General features: G+C 30.8%; 1 protein-coding gene across 2 annotated transcripts; it reads right to left on the bottom strand.

Moving 5' to 3' along the window:
• Window positions 1-358: 358 nt before the first annotated feature.
• LOC127719337 (caspase-2-like) lies at window positions 359-16,885 on the bottom strand. Of its 2 annotated transcripts, XM_052225405.1 has the most exons (9): window positions 16,831-16,885; window positions 15,441-15,552; window positions 14,073-14,222; window positions 12,177-12,705; window positions 10,866-10,963; window positions 8,748-8,915; window positions 7,998-8,217; window positions 4,795-5,042; window positions 359-4,110 (listed from the first exon to the last, which is right to left on the bottom strand). In XM_052225405.1, exons 3-9 carry the CDS (start codon window positions 14,205-14,207, stop codon window positions 4,000-4,002), a joined length of 1,509 nt encoding a protein of 502 aa, XP_052081365.1. In that variant the 5' UTR covers window positions 14,208-14,222; window positions 15,441-15,552; window positions 16,831-16,885; the 3' UTR covers window positions 359-3,999. The 2 variants fall into 2 exon arrangements, with proteins under 2 accessions (XP_052081365.1, XP_052081364.1); XM_052225404.1 differs by lacking the exon at window positions 15,441-15,552.
• Between the last annotated feature and the right edge of the window lie 105 nt (window positions 16,886-16,990).

The raw sequence follows: 16,990 nt of genomic DNA, 5'->3' as shown, positions 1-16,990 counted from the left end.
TTTTTGTGACTTGAGTATAGATTAGTATGGCAGGTGATAATGATGCAGGAAACACTTACTTCATCAATGCACATTGTCTTACTTTATTTGGAGTAATTGGAATACCTGGTTTTTTTTGTCCTTTGGATTTTTGGTGTCCTTTGGGATTTTGGTGTCCTTTGGATTTTTGGTGTCCTTTGGGTTTTTGGTGTCCTTGGGATTTTTGGTGTCCTTTGGATTTTTGGTGTCCTTTGGGTTTTTGGTGTCCTTTGGATTTTTGGTGTCATTTGGATTTTTGGTGTCCTTTGGGTTTTTTTTCTTGTACTTTGTTTTTCTTTTTTGTCCTTTGTTTTTTTTTCCAAATTGGTCGACAAGTTAAGAATATCAAAATATTTTATTCTGATATCTAAAGATGAACACTAAAATATACACAACAGATCACATATATAACAAAAGTAAGCATAAAATAATGAAAATGTACAATTAACTATAAAAAATGCATAGAGCACTTTTAGGTCATTTATATTACTAACCTAACTATAAACATGATTACTATACTTTTATTTTAATACAAACTTTTCTTTTTCTTATATGCAAACATCAACTTAACATTCTTCATAAAAGCAGGTGAAAAATCAATAAAAATTATAAATAAATGTGTGGAATGATAAACAACATTCATGGAAGTTACAAATTGTTTTGGTTTTTTTTTCATTTCACAAAAATAAACTGTACTATGATATTTGTTTACTATATATATAAAAAAATAACTCTTTGAAAATGAACTTTTACGCAAAAGTATACATGGTGAATAACAAAAAGAATTGATTTTATACATAATAATAATCTTATCAAATTGAAAGGACATACCAAAAATACCACCCATAAAAATAAATGTATAATACATTCTTTTTCCAACATGAAAACTGCAGGGTGACACCATATAAATATAACAACAGTAACAGCTGTATTGGTACAGATACTAAAACAATGGACTTATACTTGTGTTATAAAGCCTTAATTAGATATAAAAAGATGTGGTATGAGTGTCAATGAGACAACTCTCCATCCTAGTCACAATTTAATACCTACAAATCTCCTTTCAAAATCAATGTCGTATACAAATAAATGTTCTATCAAATTTTGTAAGGCATAAAAAGTTTGCATTAAAAATTTGGTACAGTATGAACAGAGAGAATTAAATAACAATTTAATTTTAAAATGGTCAAATTTTTCAGAAAATTAAATCTGTTACAAAAAAAAATATGAAGGACTCAGAGGTGTGATGGGGACACCAAAGTCGATGGTCACATTGAAGTGCAATGATCTACGCTGAAGTGCGATGGTCCATTCGCTAATACATAATTATATACAATCAAAGTAACTATTTATTTATATATCCTTCTGCCCCTTAAATTGGTCATTACCCAAAATTGGCCACCTTTTAGAATCAAGATTTCACTTGATAATTGTTGTTGATGACATCGATCATTTCAACTTATTTTAGAGTACCATTTTTTTATGAACAACAATATATATACAATTTCCAACAAAAACGTGATTAAAAAAAATCATCCTCTTGGCCTGCAAGTGCATCACATGATCATTTTTTCTGGTTGACAGATTTTAGGTTACATATATTTGACGACACTAAAAACACAAATGAATGAAAGGGCTAACATGTCAATATTACACCATGAAAACTAATCCAGTTTCATCAGTTCATTCATCTAAGGTGTCTTATTAAATATATCATAATCATGGTGAATGTGTCTCCTTATAAGCACAAAAATGATGAAATTGCTTTATGTAAATGATTTATGGTAACATGCAGATATATATAGATGATTCAAAATACATTAAAAACTTAATTTGATTGGCTCATCACTCTTGATAGAGGATTGCTGCTCACAAGGAAGCAATTAAACCAAGAGTTCCAAATGGTGAAGTTGAAATAATCCCTTCGTAAATTTTACGGACGCCATCACGAGTTGGTTGACCATTATGGAATAACCATTTCACAGATGATATCAAATAAGTTCCTTATGTCGTAATTACAATACCCTTCCCTTTTCACGAATGTGACCTACCGAATTAGACTATTTACCGGATTTGTAATAACATAAGCAACACGATGGGTGCCACATGTGGAGCAGGATCTGCTTACCCTTCCGGAGCTGGGGTTCGTGTTGCTTAGTCTTTAGTTTTCTATGTTGTGTCATCTGTACTATTATTTGTCTGTTTGTCTTTTTATTTTTGGCCATGGCGTTGTCAGTTTGTTTTCGATCTGTGAGTTTGACTGTCCCTCTGGTATCTTTCGTCCCTCTTTTGTCTCCATTTGTCAAAGTTAAATTCAGTTTAAAAAGCATGTAGTTTAGATTTGAAGCATACAATTTCAAAAACAACGGTATGTTCCAACCTATTATGCATTAAAACATGCATGAAATATTGGTTCAATAATGCATGACACAGTGATCTGGAAGGATTTTTTCTCTATGGGCCCAGGGCCCCCCAAAAATAAATTCAATGGGCCATTTTTAGAATTATTGTGGGCCATTCATTTACAATAAAAAAAATAAAAAAAGTGTATATTTCACTGTACTTACAACGTAACAAGTATGATTCTAATTAATATCATGGATATTGTTCCTGTGATTTTGTAATTTCAATTTCAATGAATATACAATAACTTCTTCCAAACCGGGCAATATTTACGATAACCTTTATTTACAATGTTAAAACTGGTACTGTTCCCTTGTTCATGTTCATGTTTTTTTTTTTACATTAAATTTGGGTCTTCGTCGATACCATACTTATTCCAGACGTTCCGTATTAGAGGACGTTTCTGGCATTTCCTCTGCACTTGTACTATTATTACTTCATCACGATGACAAGAATAACAGTAGAGAGCAACGTTAATTGATAAGACAAAACAACAATTTGCTGAAATGTCAAAACGAGCCAAAGACCAAAAAAATTGTCAAGGACAGTTAAGCCCCTTTTATGGAGACAAATACCATACCATTCATAAAAAGGCTTTTGGGTTTTTCAATCGAAATAATAGCAAGCTTACTTAAAAGATTATAATTAGAGAAGAATTCTCGCCTGTACTAGCCAATTTTCACAAATTTAAAGTTGTTTATAAAAAATTATATCATGAATGATGGTTAATTACATTTTTTGGGTAATCAGTCATACCGCATGTTGCTATTGGCTGTGTTTGGATATACGCCTAAGGCAGCCTATGGTTACCCATAGGTATCTTTGGGTACCAATGGTTTGATATTTTGATATATAGAATATCAAACCAAAGGTACCTATGGATAACCATAGGCCACCTCTGGCGTATATCCAAACACAGCCATTATTACCATAGGAAAACACCCGAGACGTCCCAAAAATATATAAGTGCTCCTATCATTGAAGTAAACACTACACAGTTGTGTACTCACACATGGCGGCACGAAATACGATCAGAAATCCATTTGACGATATCTCTACGTTTCAAAACGAAGTGAAAAATATCATGCGCCACGCGGGCGCTTACATTTGTCACTCTATGCGCCATTTCTGGTCGATAAGCGCAATTGGCGCAAGGCGCACATCCTTCCCGATCACTGATGACATGGTATTTATATAATTATCATGATGGATTAAAAAGAAATTTTATATTATTAAAGAGAGAGATGAATGTTCCAGGAAAAATATTTACAAGAACTTGCTTTTACAGTTCTGGGTGCAAACGAGGCTTATATGTCATATTTCTTTAAATTCAAGTTGTTGAGAAAAAAAACAGAAAAAGGCTAAATGTATTATTTTTGTCTGACACATACAGCTGTTTAACAACTAAACACAATGTTATTTTAAATCTTATATCTGTAAATCAGTAAATTATTCATTATAAACTTATGTTGTTATGTTCAACTTAATACAAGATTCATGTACCATGTATAAATCAGAAAACAATGTTTTGGGCAATATCAGAAATTCCAGAGATAGGAATTACACTTTGCTTGATTATCAGACAGTCTGAGGATTTAAATACCATTTGTATCGTAGTGTTGTAGATGGCGCTGGTGTCTGGTTGTAACCCATCATGCTCTCACTCTTACTTGCTACTTTATCATTTACCTGGAAAAATAAAATACATAAGACTTTATTACATTTCCAGTGAAAGAAAGTATCAACTGTGGATCTAAAATCATTTATGATAATTTGGTTTCTTCATGCTTTGTGAAAATAATGAAAAATTAATTTCAAGTCCTCCATACAAGCATAATTTGATTACTGCTAAACAATACAGTGCTTATCCCACTTTATGAGGACTGGAGTTGTTTCCCTTTATATAAGAGATTTTTCAGGAAATGCTCTTTTTTGTTCTTTCTGTTATATTGTTCAAGTTATATTTTTTCATATGCATTGATGAAAAAATGTTCAACTTTAGATAAATGAAGAATTTTAATTTGAATATAAAATATTCATAAAATACAATATATTATTTAGGAAAAAAATGTTAGATATCATAATGTAAAGTTGCATATGGTTCATGTTTATTGAGTAAGAGAATAAGTTAACAATATGCTGATAATCATACACAATTATCAACTACTGATACTTCTGATGTCGTTGATACAATGATTAATGAGATATGATATTCATCAAATAAGACTATTGTGTACACAATGTAAAATTTTACCATTGTAATATTTCAATCATTTTCTGAACTATTTTAGTTGGAAGTAGTAATAATAACTGCCCAAGATTAATTTGAGGAGACCCACACTTAGCCTGTGTATCTATATTAAGTCATATTACCTGTGTTAACATATCCATTACGTGTTCATCAGAGGCTGATTCCCTAAACACTTCTTCCAAACACTGTATGAACCAGCTGCCTTGTTCTTCATCTCTGAAGGAAACATAACCTGGAAACGTGGAGTAAGCTATCAATAAATCACTATTGGCTGGCTGTTTTCTATCTAAAGATGTCGGCCCAGAGTCTGTCTCAGTTTTGTCATAACATGGCTGTGTGCTTCCTAATATTGGATTGCAGTCTACATCATCTGTCAATAAATTGATAAATATAACAGCATTAAATGTAGATAACAATGTAATAGTAAAACATATCCTTATCCATCAGCCTTAAATTCAAACCAGGGTAATGTTGTTGTTATCTAGTGGCAAATATTAAATTGATTGCCCTCTTGAAATTATCCTTGGTTTTTAGCATATTTATTTTTTCTCTGACATATGAACCTATTATATAAAAATAAGGAGATGTGGTATGATTGTCAATGAGACTACTATCAACCAAAGTTCAAGCAAGGTAGATGTAAGCAATTATATGCAACCATTATGCAATGTATGGTTACTATACAACCTTCAACAATGAGAAAAACTCTTACTGTATAGTCAGCTATAAAAGGCCGACATGAAAAATATGAAATAATTCAATTTAGAAAACTACCCAACTAATCTATAACAAAACAGTTGAACCTCATCAGTAATAGTCTTCCGTCATATGATTGCATGTATTAGTGTTTTGGCTATTGGAAAATTTTGCTATGATGGTAGATAGTCTTTTTTATATTATTCACATCTTTATATTCTGAGCGGTAACCAGCTTGACAAAATTGTTTAGACACCTGTGGCTCTTTTCACAAAAAATGTTCAGATAAAAATGATTGTGAGTTAAACTGAAAAGTTTATGACTTACAAGTATTTTTTCTTGGGAGATTTTTTGTGAAATGAGTCGCTGTCATTTGCTAAAATGGAGGTTTTGTGTCGGTCACTTCCTGTCTCAAAGACATGTAAACTCATGATCAATATGAACTTAATTATGTAAGTAAAACAGAAGCAATCACTTCCAAGATAATTGATAAGTTTAATTATATTCAAGAGCAGTAACATATATGGAAATAAATGGGGAATGTGTCCATGGGACACAGATGATGCCCACGCTTGCATATAACGTTATAAAGGGACATAACTTAAGAACAGTAAAAGTGACAATACCCAAATTTGTACTTCATCTGACTTTTGTTGTAATAAGCATTGTGTATAAGTTTCATAACATTTGCTTGAGGCAAACTTAAGTTAGAAAACAAAAACGAAAAATTCAGCAATTTTTCCATTTGTAAAGGGGCATAACTCAATAACAGGAAAAGTGAGGCCACCAAAATTCAAACTTGACCTGTGTTTTGTGGTAATAAACATTGCACATAAGTTTCATGTTAGAAATGGAAATGAAAAATTCAGCAATTTTTTCATTTGTAAAGGTGCATAACTCTAGAATGGTAAAAGTGACGCTACCAGAATTCAAACTTGATCTGTGTTTTATGGTAATAAGCATTGTGTTTAAGTTTCATAACATTTGGTTGAGGCAAACTAAAGTTAGAGAACAGAAACAAAAATTTCAGCAATTTTTCCATTGTAAAGGGGCATAACTCTAGAACAGTAAAAGTGAGGCCACCAAAATTCAAACTTGACCTGTGTTTTGTGGTAATAAACATTGCACATAAGTTTCATGTTAGAAATGGAAATGAAAAATTCAGCAATTTTTCCATTTGTAAAGGGGCATAGCTTTAGAATGGTAAAAGTGACGCTACCAAAATTCAAACTTGATTGTGTTATGTGGTAATAAGCATTGTGCATAAGTTTCATAACATTTGGTTGAGGCAAACTAAAGTTAGAGAATGGAAACAAAATTTTCAGCAATTTTTCCATTTGTAAAGGGGCATAACTCTAGAACAGTAAAAGTGATGCCACCAAAATTCAAACTTGATCTGTGTTATGTGGTAATAAGCATTGTGTATAAGTTTCATAACATTTGGTTGAGGCAAACTAAAGTTAGAGAATGGAAACCAATTTTGGGACATACAGACAGATGGACGGACGGACGGACGGACGGACATACAGACAAGGGTAAAACTTAAAGCCCCCTCCGCTACAGCGGGGGCATAAAAAATTGTAAGGGGTTCTGCGGAATTGATGTTATCAGTGTAAAAGTGTAATGCTGACTTAAAAAATGAGTCCATTTATCAGTTAAATACAAAATTTAATTTCTTTAGATGTTACTTCATGGTCTATAAGATTATCTTCTGTCTAACTTTCATAACATGAAGGTTTAAAAATTTATCAGGTCAAAAAAGTTTAATCCCAGACTTTCTGTATATGTTAACTTTAAAAAAACTTAGTCTTAGCCTTTTTATGATTAGGAGATAATGTCTGATGCAAATTTTTGAAAAAAATATTTTTTATTTTTTATTTTTTCTGATAGATGTATCAGAAAAAATTGAAAATAAAAAAAAATTTCAAAAGTTTGCATCAGACATTATCTCCTAATCATAAAAAAGCTAGTGCCAAAGTTTCATAAAAGCCTATGAAGGTTTCATATTAAAAGTAATTGATGTGTAGCAAACTTTAACTCTAGATTTTATCTACTTGTTAACTGTAAAAAAAGGAAATAAGTCCACTTATCAGATAACTATGGAAAATGAAAATAAATATTTAAAATTTGTTTCTCTAAATACTGTATTTTGTTTATAAATAAGACTCTGTCCAAAATTCCTCAAATTCCAAGAAGGTTTGATAAAATAATTGATGACTGAAAAACTTTAACCTCAGACTAAATCTGAATGTTATACTGTAAAAAACATTAAGTCCATTTATTAGTAAAATACGGAAAAATGAAAATAACTATTTTTAAAATTTTGTTCTGGATACTGTATAATTGGTAATAAACAAGCTTCTGTCCAAATTTCATAAAATTCCATGAAAATTATTAATGTGTTAATATAACTTTAACTACAGACTGAACTTAAATGTTGATGCCGCAGACGGCTATTCCTCGCTTTTGCAAAATAAATTTCCCAGGCTCGACAAAAATGATAAAGAAAGCAGCATTTTTCACTTTTTTTGATAATTACCTCCCTTGCAACCATTTACAAATTAAAATAAGTATCAATAATTACCTCCCCTGCAAACATTTACAAATTAAAATAAGTATCAATAATTACCTCCCCTGCAAGCATTTACAATAAACATTTTAGGCTTTCCCATCATAGCTGGACAGTAGTCAGCATTGAACTTTTTGATCAGGTTGATGACATTTAACCTCTGGCAGTCTGATCCTAAGATGAACTCATCGTTACCATGTGACATTAGAACAACAATCAAACTGTCCACACGATAAAGATCTTGTAGTAAAGAAAACTGTGAGAGCAGTTCTTCTACTTGCTGAAATATACAGGAAAAAATTTAACTTTTAAAATCTATCAAATACGTTTGATCCATATCATTTCCATTACCAGAAATACTCTTTTACTTTACTCTGATTTCTCAAGTCATTTAAACGTTTTATGTGCTAACTAGATACCTGCATCTTTGAACTGATAAAGTAATTGTGACTGCTCGACATTTTACAAACATCTTTCTTTATGCTTATGATATTAATCCAACACTGCCTAAAGAAATATTTTTATTTTATCCTTTAAAAACAGTTATTGAAGCAGTCATAAGGAAGTTATCCCTATTAGAATATTCATCCCCTTTGTTCAATGTACTGATGTAGATTTTATGCCCAACAAATGCACAAATAACATCAAATAACGTCACCTTAAACCAAATACTTTGACAGAAAGATAACGCTTGGAATTAAGTGTATTTGAGCAAGGAAAACCTGATTATTTGATAGCATTTAGATAAAACTATGAAAGAAAAAATTTATATGGTACACAAAAATTATAATAATAAGTTTCTATGGTTACCATAGCTGTTTGATCTTCCTTAACATCCACCTCGAATCCAAAATCTTCAAACATGGCCTTCAATTTGTCTCTGTCTTGTTCAGCTCCTGGTCGATGTTTATGGTTACGGAAATGAATATTATTAATAATCAATACAAAACCTCTTGGTGTGGACTCCATTTTGTATTTCTGGAATAAATTAACATAAGAATATCGGTTTAAAATGTTTGAATACATTTTTTATAGATTATAGCATACAATATTCATGAATATTAAGGTTTTTACTATAACAATTACTAATTTTTGACTATCATTTAATAAAGAGCTGTTCCATAAGCGCATGATACTCCTGTCTCTTTTTCAAGGAATAAAGTTCCATAACTCCCCATGTCATTTCAGAAATTTTATGAAAAATGCTCAAATTACTTTCGAGTTATTGTCTGAACACTGGAAAATTTCCCCTTTTTAAAGAAATAAAATCCCATAACTAGGAAACGTTAAATCTAAAATTTGTAAAAATCGAAAGTGGGCTTACATCAATAGATATAAACAGTTTCATACAAATTGGTTAAGATCAAGGAACAGTAAATGGGCTATTTTTGTAAGATTTTGCATATAACTTGGTGAATTATATTGGAAAATCAAAAAATAATACATTTATCCCTTTTATTTTCTGAAATATTCCTTATTGAATTCTTTCAAAATGGGTGAACATTTGTATAGGAAGCACATGAAATTGACGAAAAACGTTCATGAATTTATCTTCAAATTTTAATTTTTTTAATTTTTAAAGCGTAGATTTTTCTTAACAAAAACTATATATTGTTGATACATAAATTTCTGTTTTAATGATACAAAATAATCAAATGGTCACCGACTTTTTTGTATATTAACTAATCAGTTACCTTGTAGGTAGTGAAAAACATAAAAAATAAAATACTTCGTTGAGCGCAGCCTGATACGACCGCAGATGTCGAATCCTGAACAGTTGGGGCAAATTTGGACACAATATTCAAGCTTGATACTGTCTGAATTTGGATTGTGATCAAATTTTTAAAATAATATGGGTTTCTGGCACAAAATAAATGTGGTCAAAGATCTTCAAAATCTATTGTGCAATACTGTGCAATTGAAGATTTCTTCTGGAAAATTTTCCAAAAATTTGAAATTTCAAAAATTTTGAAGAAAAAAGTATGAGCCACCCCAGAAATTGCGCCAAAACTCAATCCCAGCCTTCCCTTTGTGATATGGAATCTTGTGGTACAATGTCAGAGAGATCCATACACTTACACACCAGTTATTGTCCAGACACTACAAAAATGCTTGTTTTTGGACCCTTTTTGATCCCTAATTCCTAAACTGTTTGTACCAAAACCCCCAAAATCAATCCCAACTTTCCTTTTGTGGTATTAAACCTTCTGGTAAAATTTTATAGAGATCTATTCACTTAAACAAAAGTTATTGTCCGGAAACCAAATGTGTCTTCCGACAACAACGACGACACAGACAATGCCGACCACAACATCATAGCATTATACGAACCCAATAAATTTTTGCGGTCCTTTAAAAATGATATTAGAAGGTCTACAACAAGATGACGTTACGATTATTTTGATGTTTTTTTATATTTTTTTACCTAGTACACTGATTTGATTGATGTATACCGTGAAGACATAGTCAGTGACCCTATTATCACTTTACATCATAAAAACAGAAATTTATGTATCAACAACATAATTTAAAGTTCTTTAAGAAAAATCTATGTAGTAAAAGTGTTCATTGTTGAAGACCTACCAGTTGGCTGTGAACTTCTGACCCTTGGTTTCTTTGTTTTGAACTGTTTTACCTTTTGAAGCCTTTTATAGCTTACTATATGGTATAGGTTTAGCAATTTTTTTAAGGCACTACAGTGACCTGTAATTGTGTACATCTTTGTTCTTGAATTTGCTTGAAAATATTTGTACATCAATTATTATGTGTTAACATTTTTTCGACTTAAACAAACATGAAACAATGAAATTTTAATGTTAAACAACCATTAATCAATCAAACCATCTACTACAGTATTAGCATTTTGCATTGTCAACATGAAAATGTGCATTGGTTGCTTCTTTTTTAAATGTTTATTTTTATCTTGACCTTTGTCCTTTCTGTTGCCTGGTGACTGCTTGTTTCTGGTGTACTTTCTAAGCTTGAAGTCTGCTGCCTGTTGTCATACTGTGAACTGGTCCCTGGCACTTGATAAATAAATCAAAAAGTCATTCATAGTGAGGAAAAAAATATTCAAATTAATTCCACAATTAATTCTATTATTTCCTAACATCATATACATGATATATAAATATTGCATTTAACTGATTATTAGAAATGATTTTGAACAAACCTTTAAAACGATCCACATTTTCTATTAAAAAAGTTTCATTACATTGAAAAAAAAACACTTTGGATTTATTATTATTCGTGGGATACCAATTTGTTGGTTTTGTGGGAATATGTAAACCACAAAGCAAAATGTTCAACAAAATACAAATTATCTAAAGAGCTTGTAAACAGACTTTTGCAAATCTATGAAATAAAAAAAAAAAAACATTTTCCTCAATCCAAAAATATTGCTACATGTACCACAAACTAAATGTATCCACAATAGAGAAAGTCACCTGTTTGAAAAGGAGTTTAGACAGTTATGCAACAACATTTTTGAAAATATCAAGATTGAAGAATTTCAGTCAATGCAAATTTTAGCTGACAAAATATGACATGTGGAAAAGTATATGTACCAAATTTTATGGAACCATTTCATGTGACTTGTTATATAAAACAATAGTTATCCTACACCAAACACCAGTATTGGACCAGAAAAGTAAACATTGACTTATACTTATACTGTGAATATCAAATAATTTTGTACTTTCAATCAATTTTCGATCTTCGGTTTTATCATAGAAATTAACATTTACTGTTAAAAAATAATGTGTGAAAAAAAAAACATTTTTACCTCATCATCCAAGACTTCTTATATAATTCAGTGTTGTAAACAAAACAAAAAGTTTTAAGTTCAAAATTCTATTGTCGGCTGAAGAGTCATGCTATCACTATCAGTATCAAAGATCAATACATCATCAATTTCGCGGTTCAGTGAAGCTTTAATAAAAAAATCGTACACAGTATAGGTTAAGAAACGTACCGTATTCCGGTAAAAAACAAAAATTATGTAGAATTGTTCTAATGTATTGATCTGTATTAATATAACTTACTTTATAGATATACTTTATTGAATATCTTTCCCTAGATATTCAATAACTAATTTAAAGGGATACTTAATTGAAGCTGTAGATTGAGTAAATTGTTAACAGCAAAGGTGCAATAAAATTGATTAATTAAAAAAAAAAATAATAATTTTGGAATTACAAGATATCCAAACATTAGGTTACACAAAAGTTATATTCTTACATTGTGAAGTTAACCCATCATGTTCATTCTCCATACTGATATCATTATTACTGCTGTTCTGTCCAGACACACTTGTGTTGCTTAGCAACTGAGTACTTGGATATGATGTGGTACTACTTGATGATGTTGTTACTGAACTTGCTGACTCATCACTAGGTGATGTTACTGGTGTTCCTGAACTTGTGATGTTTGGATTTGACTGGCTGTGAGGAAATTGTCCTGCTGTATTGCGTTCATTAATAGTTTGTGCTGAGACACTGTGTGGCAGCTGGATGTCACCTTGGTTATTTGGAGCTGTAGGCTGGAAACTTGTACTGGTTCCTCGAATGTTACCAGTGAATCGTGCTTCTTGGATAATGGGATTATAATTTGGATTTAGGATCAATTGTTCCTTTTGTCTGATAACATCTGCCAAATGTCTATGTCCAGAATTGTCTAAACAATACAAAAATTTCCAATAAGCATCTGGACCTCTCCGTAATAAATCATCTAATAACTGTCTAACCTTTTCAGGTCTTGGATATTTAGCCTAAAATACCGGAATACACATTTATAATATTCTAAACATTTAAAACAAAATTTTTTTTAAATCTGTTAAATAGTTAAAGGGGCATTAGCTAAGAGATAATAAAAATAACGATGATTAACTTATTTTTTAAACCTATAACATGAAATCAAACAGACCTAGAAAAGTCCAATTGCACGAGGTCGCTATATATATCCATTTATATTTATGTTTATATCTGGTTATGTGACCGTCGACAGTCTTCAGAGGTCATCTAGATGGTTCATTAGATGGCGTCTAGACTAAAATACACACGAAATGCCGATATATATTATTGAGTCTGTGCATTGTAAATTGTTTATTTCAGACTTATTGTAATTAGGATATACGTTTTAGTATGTTATAAATCAAATATGAGAATTTGAGTCAAATCGGTGAACATGAATTTGAATGCCCCTTTAAACTTATATCTAGGATTATAATAGAACTGTGGATTCATTATTATTAGTGGGTACAAATTTATGTATATTTCATGGGTAGAGGTAAAACATGAATTTATATGTTCAGTTAAATATCTATAGCTTTGTAAGCCAACTTTGGCAAAACCACAAAATCAAATATCTACAGTATACAATTGATCCTCAATCCACAAAACTCAATACCCATGAAACTAAATGAATCCACAGTATTGGTTCCTTAGCCAATAAGAATATTACAATTATAACAGAAATTTCATAGAATTTTCTTTTTTAGTAACTGAGTACTGTCTCATAATTATATCATTTACCAAATCATCGGTTACTGAAAGCTTTGTTTCTCTATTGTCATAGTTTGTAAGTTTTTTTTATGCCTTGTAATGATCTGAAAAGCCCCTTTTCAACTGATTTTTAGTTTATTCTATTGTTGTACTTTTCTACCAATATGAAAATAAGAAGGTGTGGTATGATTGCCAATGACTAAACTCTCCACCAGAGACCAAATGATATAAAAGTTAACATACATATATGTCACTGCACAGACTCCAACAATCAGCAAAACCAATACTGCATAGTCAGCTATAAAAGGCCCCGAAATGACAAATGTAAAACAATTCAAAAGCGAAAACTAACGGCCTGATTCATGTACAAAACAATAAACAAAAAACAAATATGATATACAGCAACAAACGACAACCACTGAACTACAGGCTCCTGACTTGGGACAGGCACATACAGAATGTGGCCGGGTTAAACATGTTTGCTGGCTCCAAACCCGCCCACTCACCTTGGACAGCGGTGTAACAGTACAACATAAGAACAATCACTGTTCTGATTAGGGGGATTTTTGAACTCTCCAAAAGCATGTTTAACCCCACCACATTAATGAAATGATTATTTAAATAAAAATTATACCTGGATGTACTCTAACATGAGAGGAGTAAAAATCTCCTTCTCAGCAATTTTGTCCCAGAATTCATTGTCTGGTGACAGATCACTAACAATCTTTGATCTACACTGAGTTAAAGCCTTTCTGTGAATCTTGTCCATATTAAGTCATCTCATCTGAAAGATTCATTAATATATACATTTTACATCATAATCATATAGATGAAAGATATCTGTTATCCGAAATATTTATAGATACTTATATTAATTGATTCCCTTTTTTAATATTGGTGTTGTTTTACACGATTTCTATACATAATGTATTTATTGTGTACAGATCTTTCCTCATAACAATCCAGTGCCCCCTAGTAAGAAAGAAAGTTGACAAATATCTGGACGTTTTATATATATATTATTTTAATTTGTTCTCCTCCTGAATATACATGAAATATTTGCCACTAGACATTAAGCAAGCAACAGTCAATCAATCTTCTATTTCATTTTTGTAAAATTTTAAATTTCTATAAAAAACATTAACAAAGTCATTATATATTCTTTTCAGGGCATTATTTCATTCAAAGAAATTTTTTTAATCCACAGAATAGAAGTCGAGTTTCTGAATTGACCAATTACATCATTTTTATGTTTAATTCTCTTTTCTGTGAATTCTTGTATCTAATATTTCTCTTTGATTTCTTGGACTTAATATGTACATGTATAGATGCCCATTTTTTGTTGATTTATTTGAAAATTATGTTAGATATTTGATAATAACTTAGATATAACATTTGTAAACATTATTGTTCTAAATATGAAACTGTGACTATCAAAAACAAATTTTATTAGTAATAAATTTAAAATCTAAATTATTAACTTTACAGGTTTAAGGTGAAAATCTCAGGAGTATGTGAAAAGATGATGTAAATATTTATGTTCAATGGTGCAACAAAATAATGCAGATTTAATGCTACAGAGAAACCCATGTCACCTTCTAATATACTAGAATTTTCCATATCATTTACATAATTTCTCAGAGAAAAAATCTTTAGCCAGTGGTTTTTAAAATCACCTGAGATATTGTTGATGTAAACCTTTGACAAATTTCAAAAACAATTGTTTTTTTCATTAAAGTAACTGCAATTTAATTTGTATTTCAAGTATGTTTCCCACTTCTGTTTCTGTAAACTTTATTAAATTATATTTGGACGAAGTCCCCAGTTACAGTAGGAAATCAATAAAAAAAAAAAATCAATCTACTAATGTACTCAAAATCTTTAACTTTTTTTTCTAACTTTTTTTATTTTACTTGTCACAAGACTTTAAATAAAATATAGGAAGGAGCACAATAACAATTTTATTTTGATAATTTATTGATATGAAGAAAAAAAACGTTACCTGATGATAGCATTTCTTTGTTTACATTGAAAATGACGTCACAACTAAAATCCCTAACAACAGAACCAACATCAGAAACGTTTCCATATTTCCCTTTCTTTTTCAACAGATTCTGAAGTAAAAAAAGATGCTTGAATTCAAAAAATAATTTATGTGGACTTCGTCCCCTTTCACAGGTAACGCCTGCCTCATATTTCGAAATGTAGGCATGAAAGCACTTACAATGTTGATTCTCATTAATTTTTACTTTGCAAGTAAAAAACAAAGCCTGCGAACTGATGCTCCCTTAATAGCAAGTTATTTAATATTTGGAAAAAACAGTTTTATTTCAGGAGTTCAAAATACTAATATGCTTGGATGGACAAATAAACATGTACTTCTATGGCTATTTAGTTACAATTTATAATAATACCTTTAATAATTTGTTATGCCATGCTAATCATTGTAAAATTGTTGTATTTTTTGTATAGGCCCCTTGAGGGTCCATGATTGGATAATAAATCTTGAATCTTGAATCCTAGTGGGATACCATCCAAAAACTTTAGAACAAAATCTATTTTAAGTAACAATGACCTTATCCTTTGACCTAACTGACTCCAAATCAATAGACTTCTACCCATTACTTTTTTTTTCATTTTTCATCTGGATAGGCACCATTCCAATCAAGTTATTATCCAGAAACCAATTGTTTTGGTCACAAAAACAAGGTTTTCACAGCAGGACCCTATAAAGGATGGACAGATTTTTTTTATTCTTTCTAGAAATTAATGTCAATTAAAAAATTCTTCAATTTATTTCAATTTATAGCTGAAGCAGGGACTTTCTTTAAGTCCAAATAATTATGACATCTTGAAAGGCTATTATATTTTTTTCTTTGACGCCTTACATCGACGTCAAAGCAAAAATTTAAAATAGCCTTCCAAGATGTCATAATTATTTGGACTAAGACTTTCTATACTAATAGTTAGTATAGAAAGTCCTTGCTGAAGGCAGGAGAGCTGAGTATTTCCATAACCCAGCTCCACTTCACAATAAAAACAGTATTAAAAGATTTTTTCTTTTGTCTTTGCAACAGGAACTTTACAAGTATAACAGTTCTGGACTTCGTGTTTTAAAAAGGCAAAATTTTATCAGAATATGAAAAAGAAATTAAAAAATAAAGATGTTAAACTGCTGTCTCTTAAAATATGACTGCCTTTTCGGCTACAGAAAAATGATGAGTAAATTCCGAACATCCTAGATCTATATACTTCACAGTTTATTTAAGAACATTTAAGGGCACCAATCTGAAAATGAAGAATAAATTCTGGGTCTTTTATAGGAATGCCCGGTGAGAGGAAACATTTAAAGGGCTTTTACATTGATAAGTCTTCTGAAAATAATCACTAACCCTTCTATACACTACGCAAATCGACGAGATACAGGATTCCTATTGTTGGCAAAAACGAAAGTAGATCCAAGGTATTGCAGAAACAAGTTAACTCGTACCATTGTAAACTCGTACCATGTCAACTCGTACCAGTGCAAAGTTGTACAATAAACGAATGTTT

This window comes from Mytilus californianus, unplaced genomic scaffold (assembly GCF_021869535.1).
Source record: "Mytilus californianus isolate M0D057914Y unplaced genomic scaffold, xbMytCali1.0.p SCAF_11, whole genome shotgun sequence".
NCBI classification, from domain to species: domain Eukaryota; kingdom Metazoa; phylum Mollusca; class Bivalvia; order Mytilida; family Mytilidae; genus Mytilus; species Mytilus californianus.
Note: the sequence above shows the minus strand (reverse complement) of the source record. Positions and strands in the feature narration are given on the sequence as shown.

Bases quoted from the DNA above. Each gene is read 5' to 3' on its own strand.
- LOC127719337 (XM_052225405.1), bottom strand. From the start codon at position 14,207: ATGGACAAGATTCACAGAAAGGCTTTAACTCAGTGTAGATCAAAGATT. The intron at 8,916-10,865 runs GTCAAGATAAAA...AATTTATTCCAG, and splicing joins AGGCAACAGAAAGGACAAAG to AAATACAAAATGGAGTCCAC. The intron at 8,218-8,747 runs GTAACCATAGAA...TGTATATTTCAG, and splicing joins AGGAAGATCAAACAGCTATG to CAAGTAGAAGAACTGCTCTC.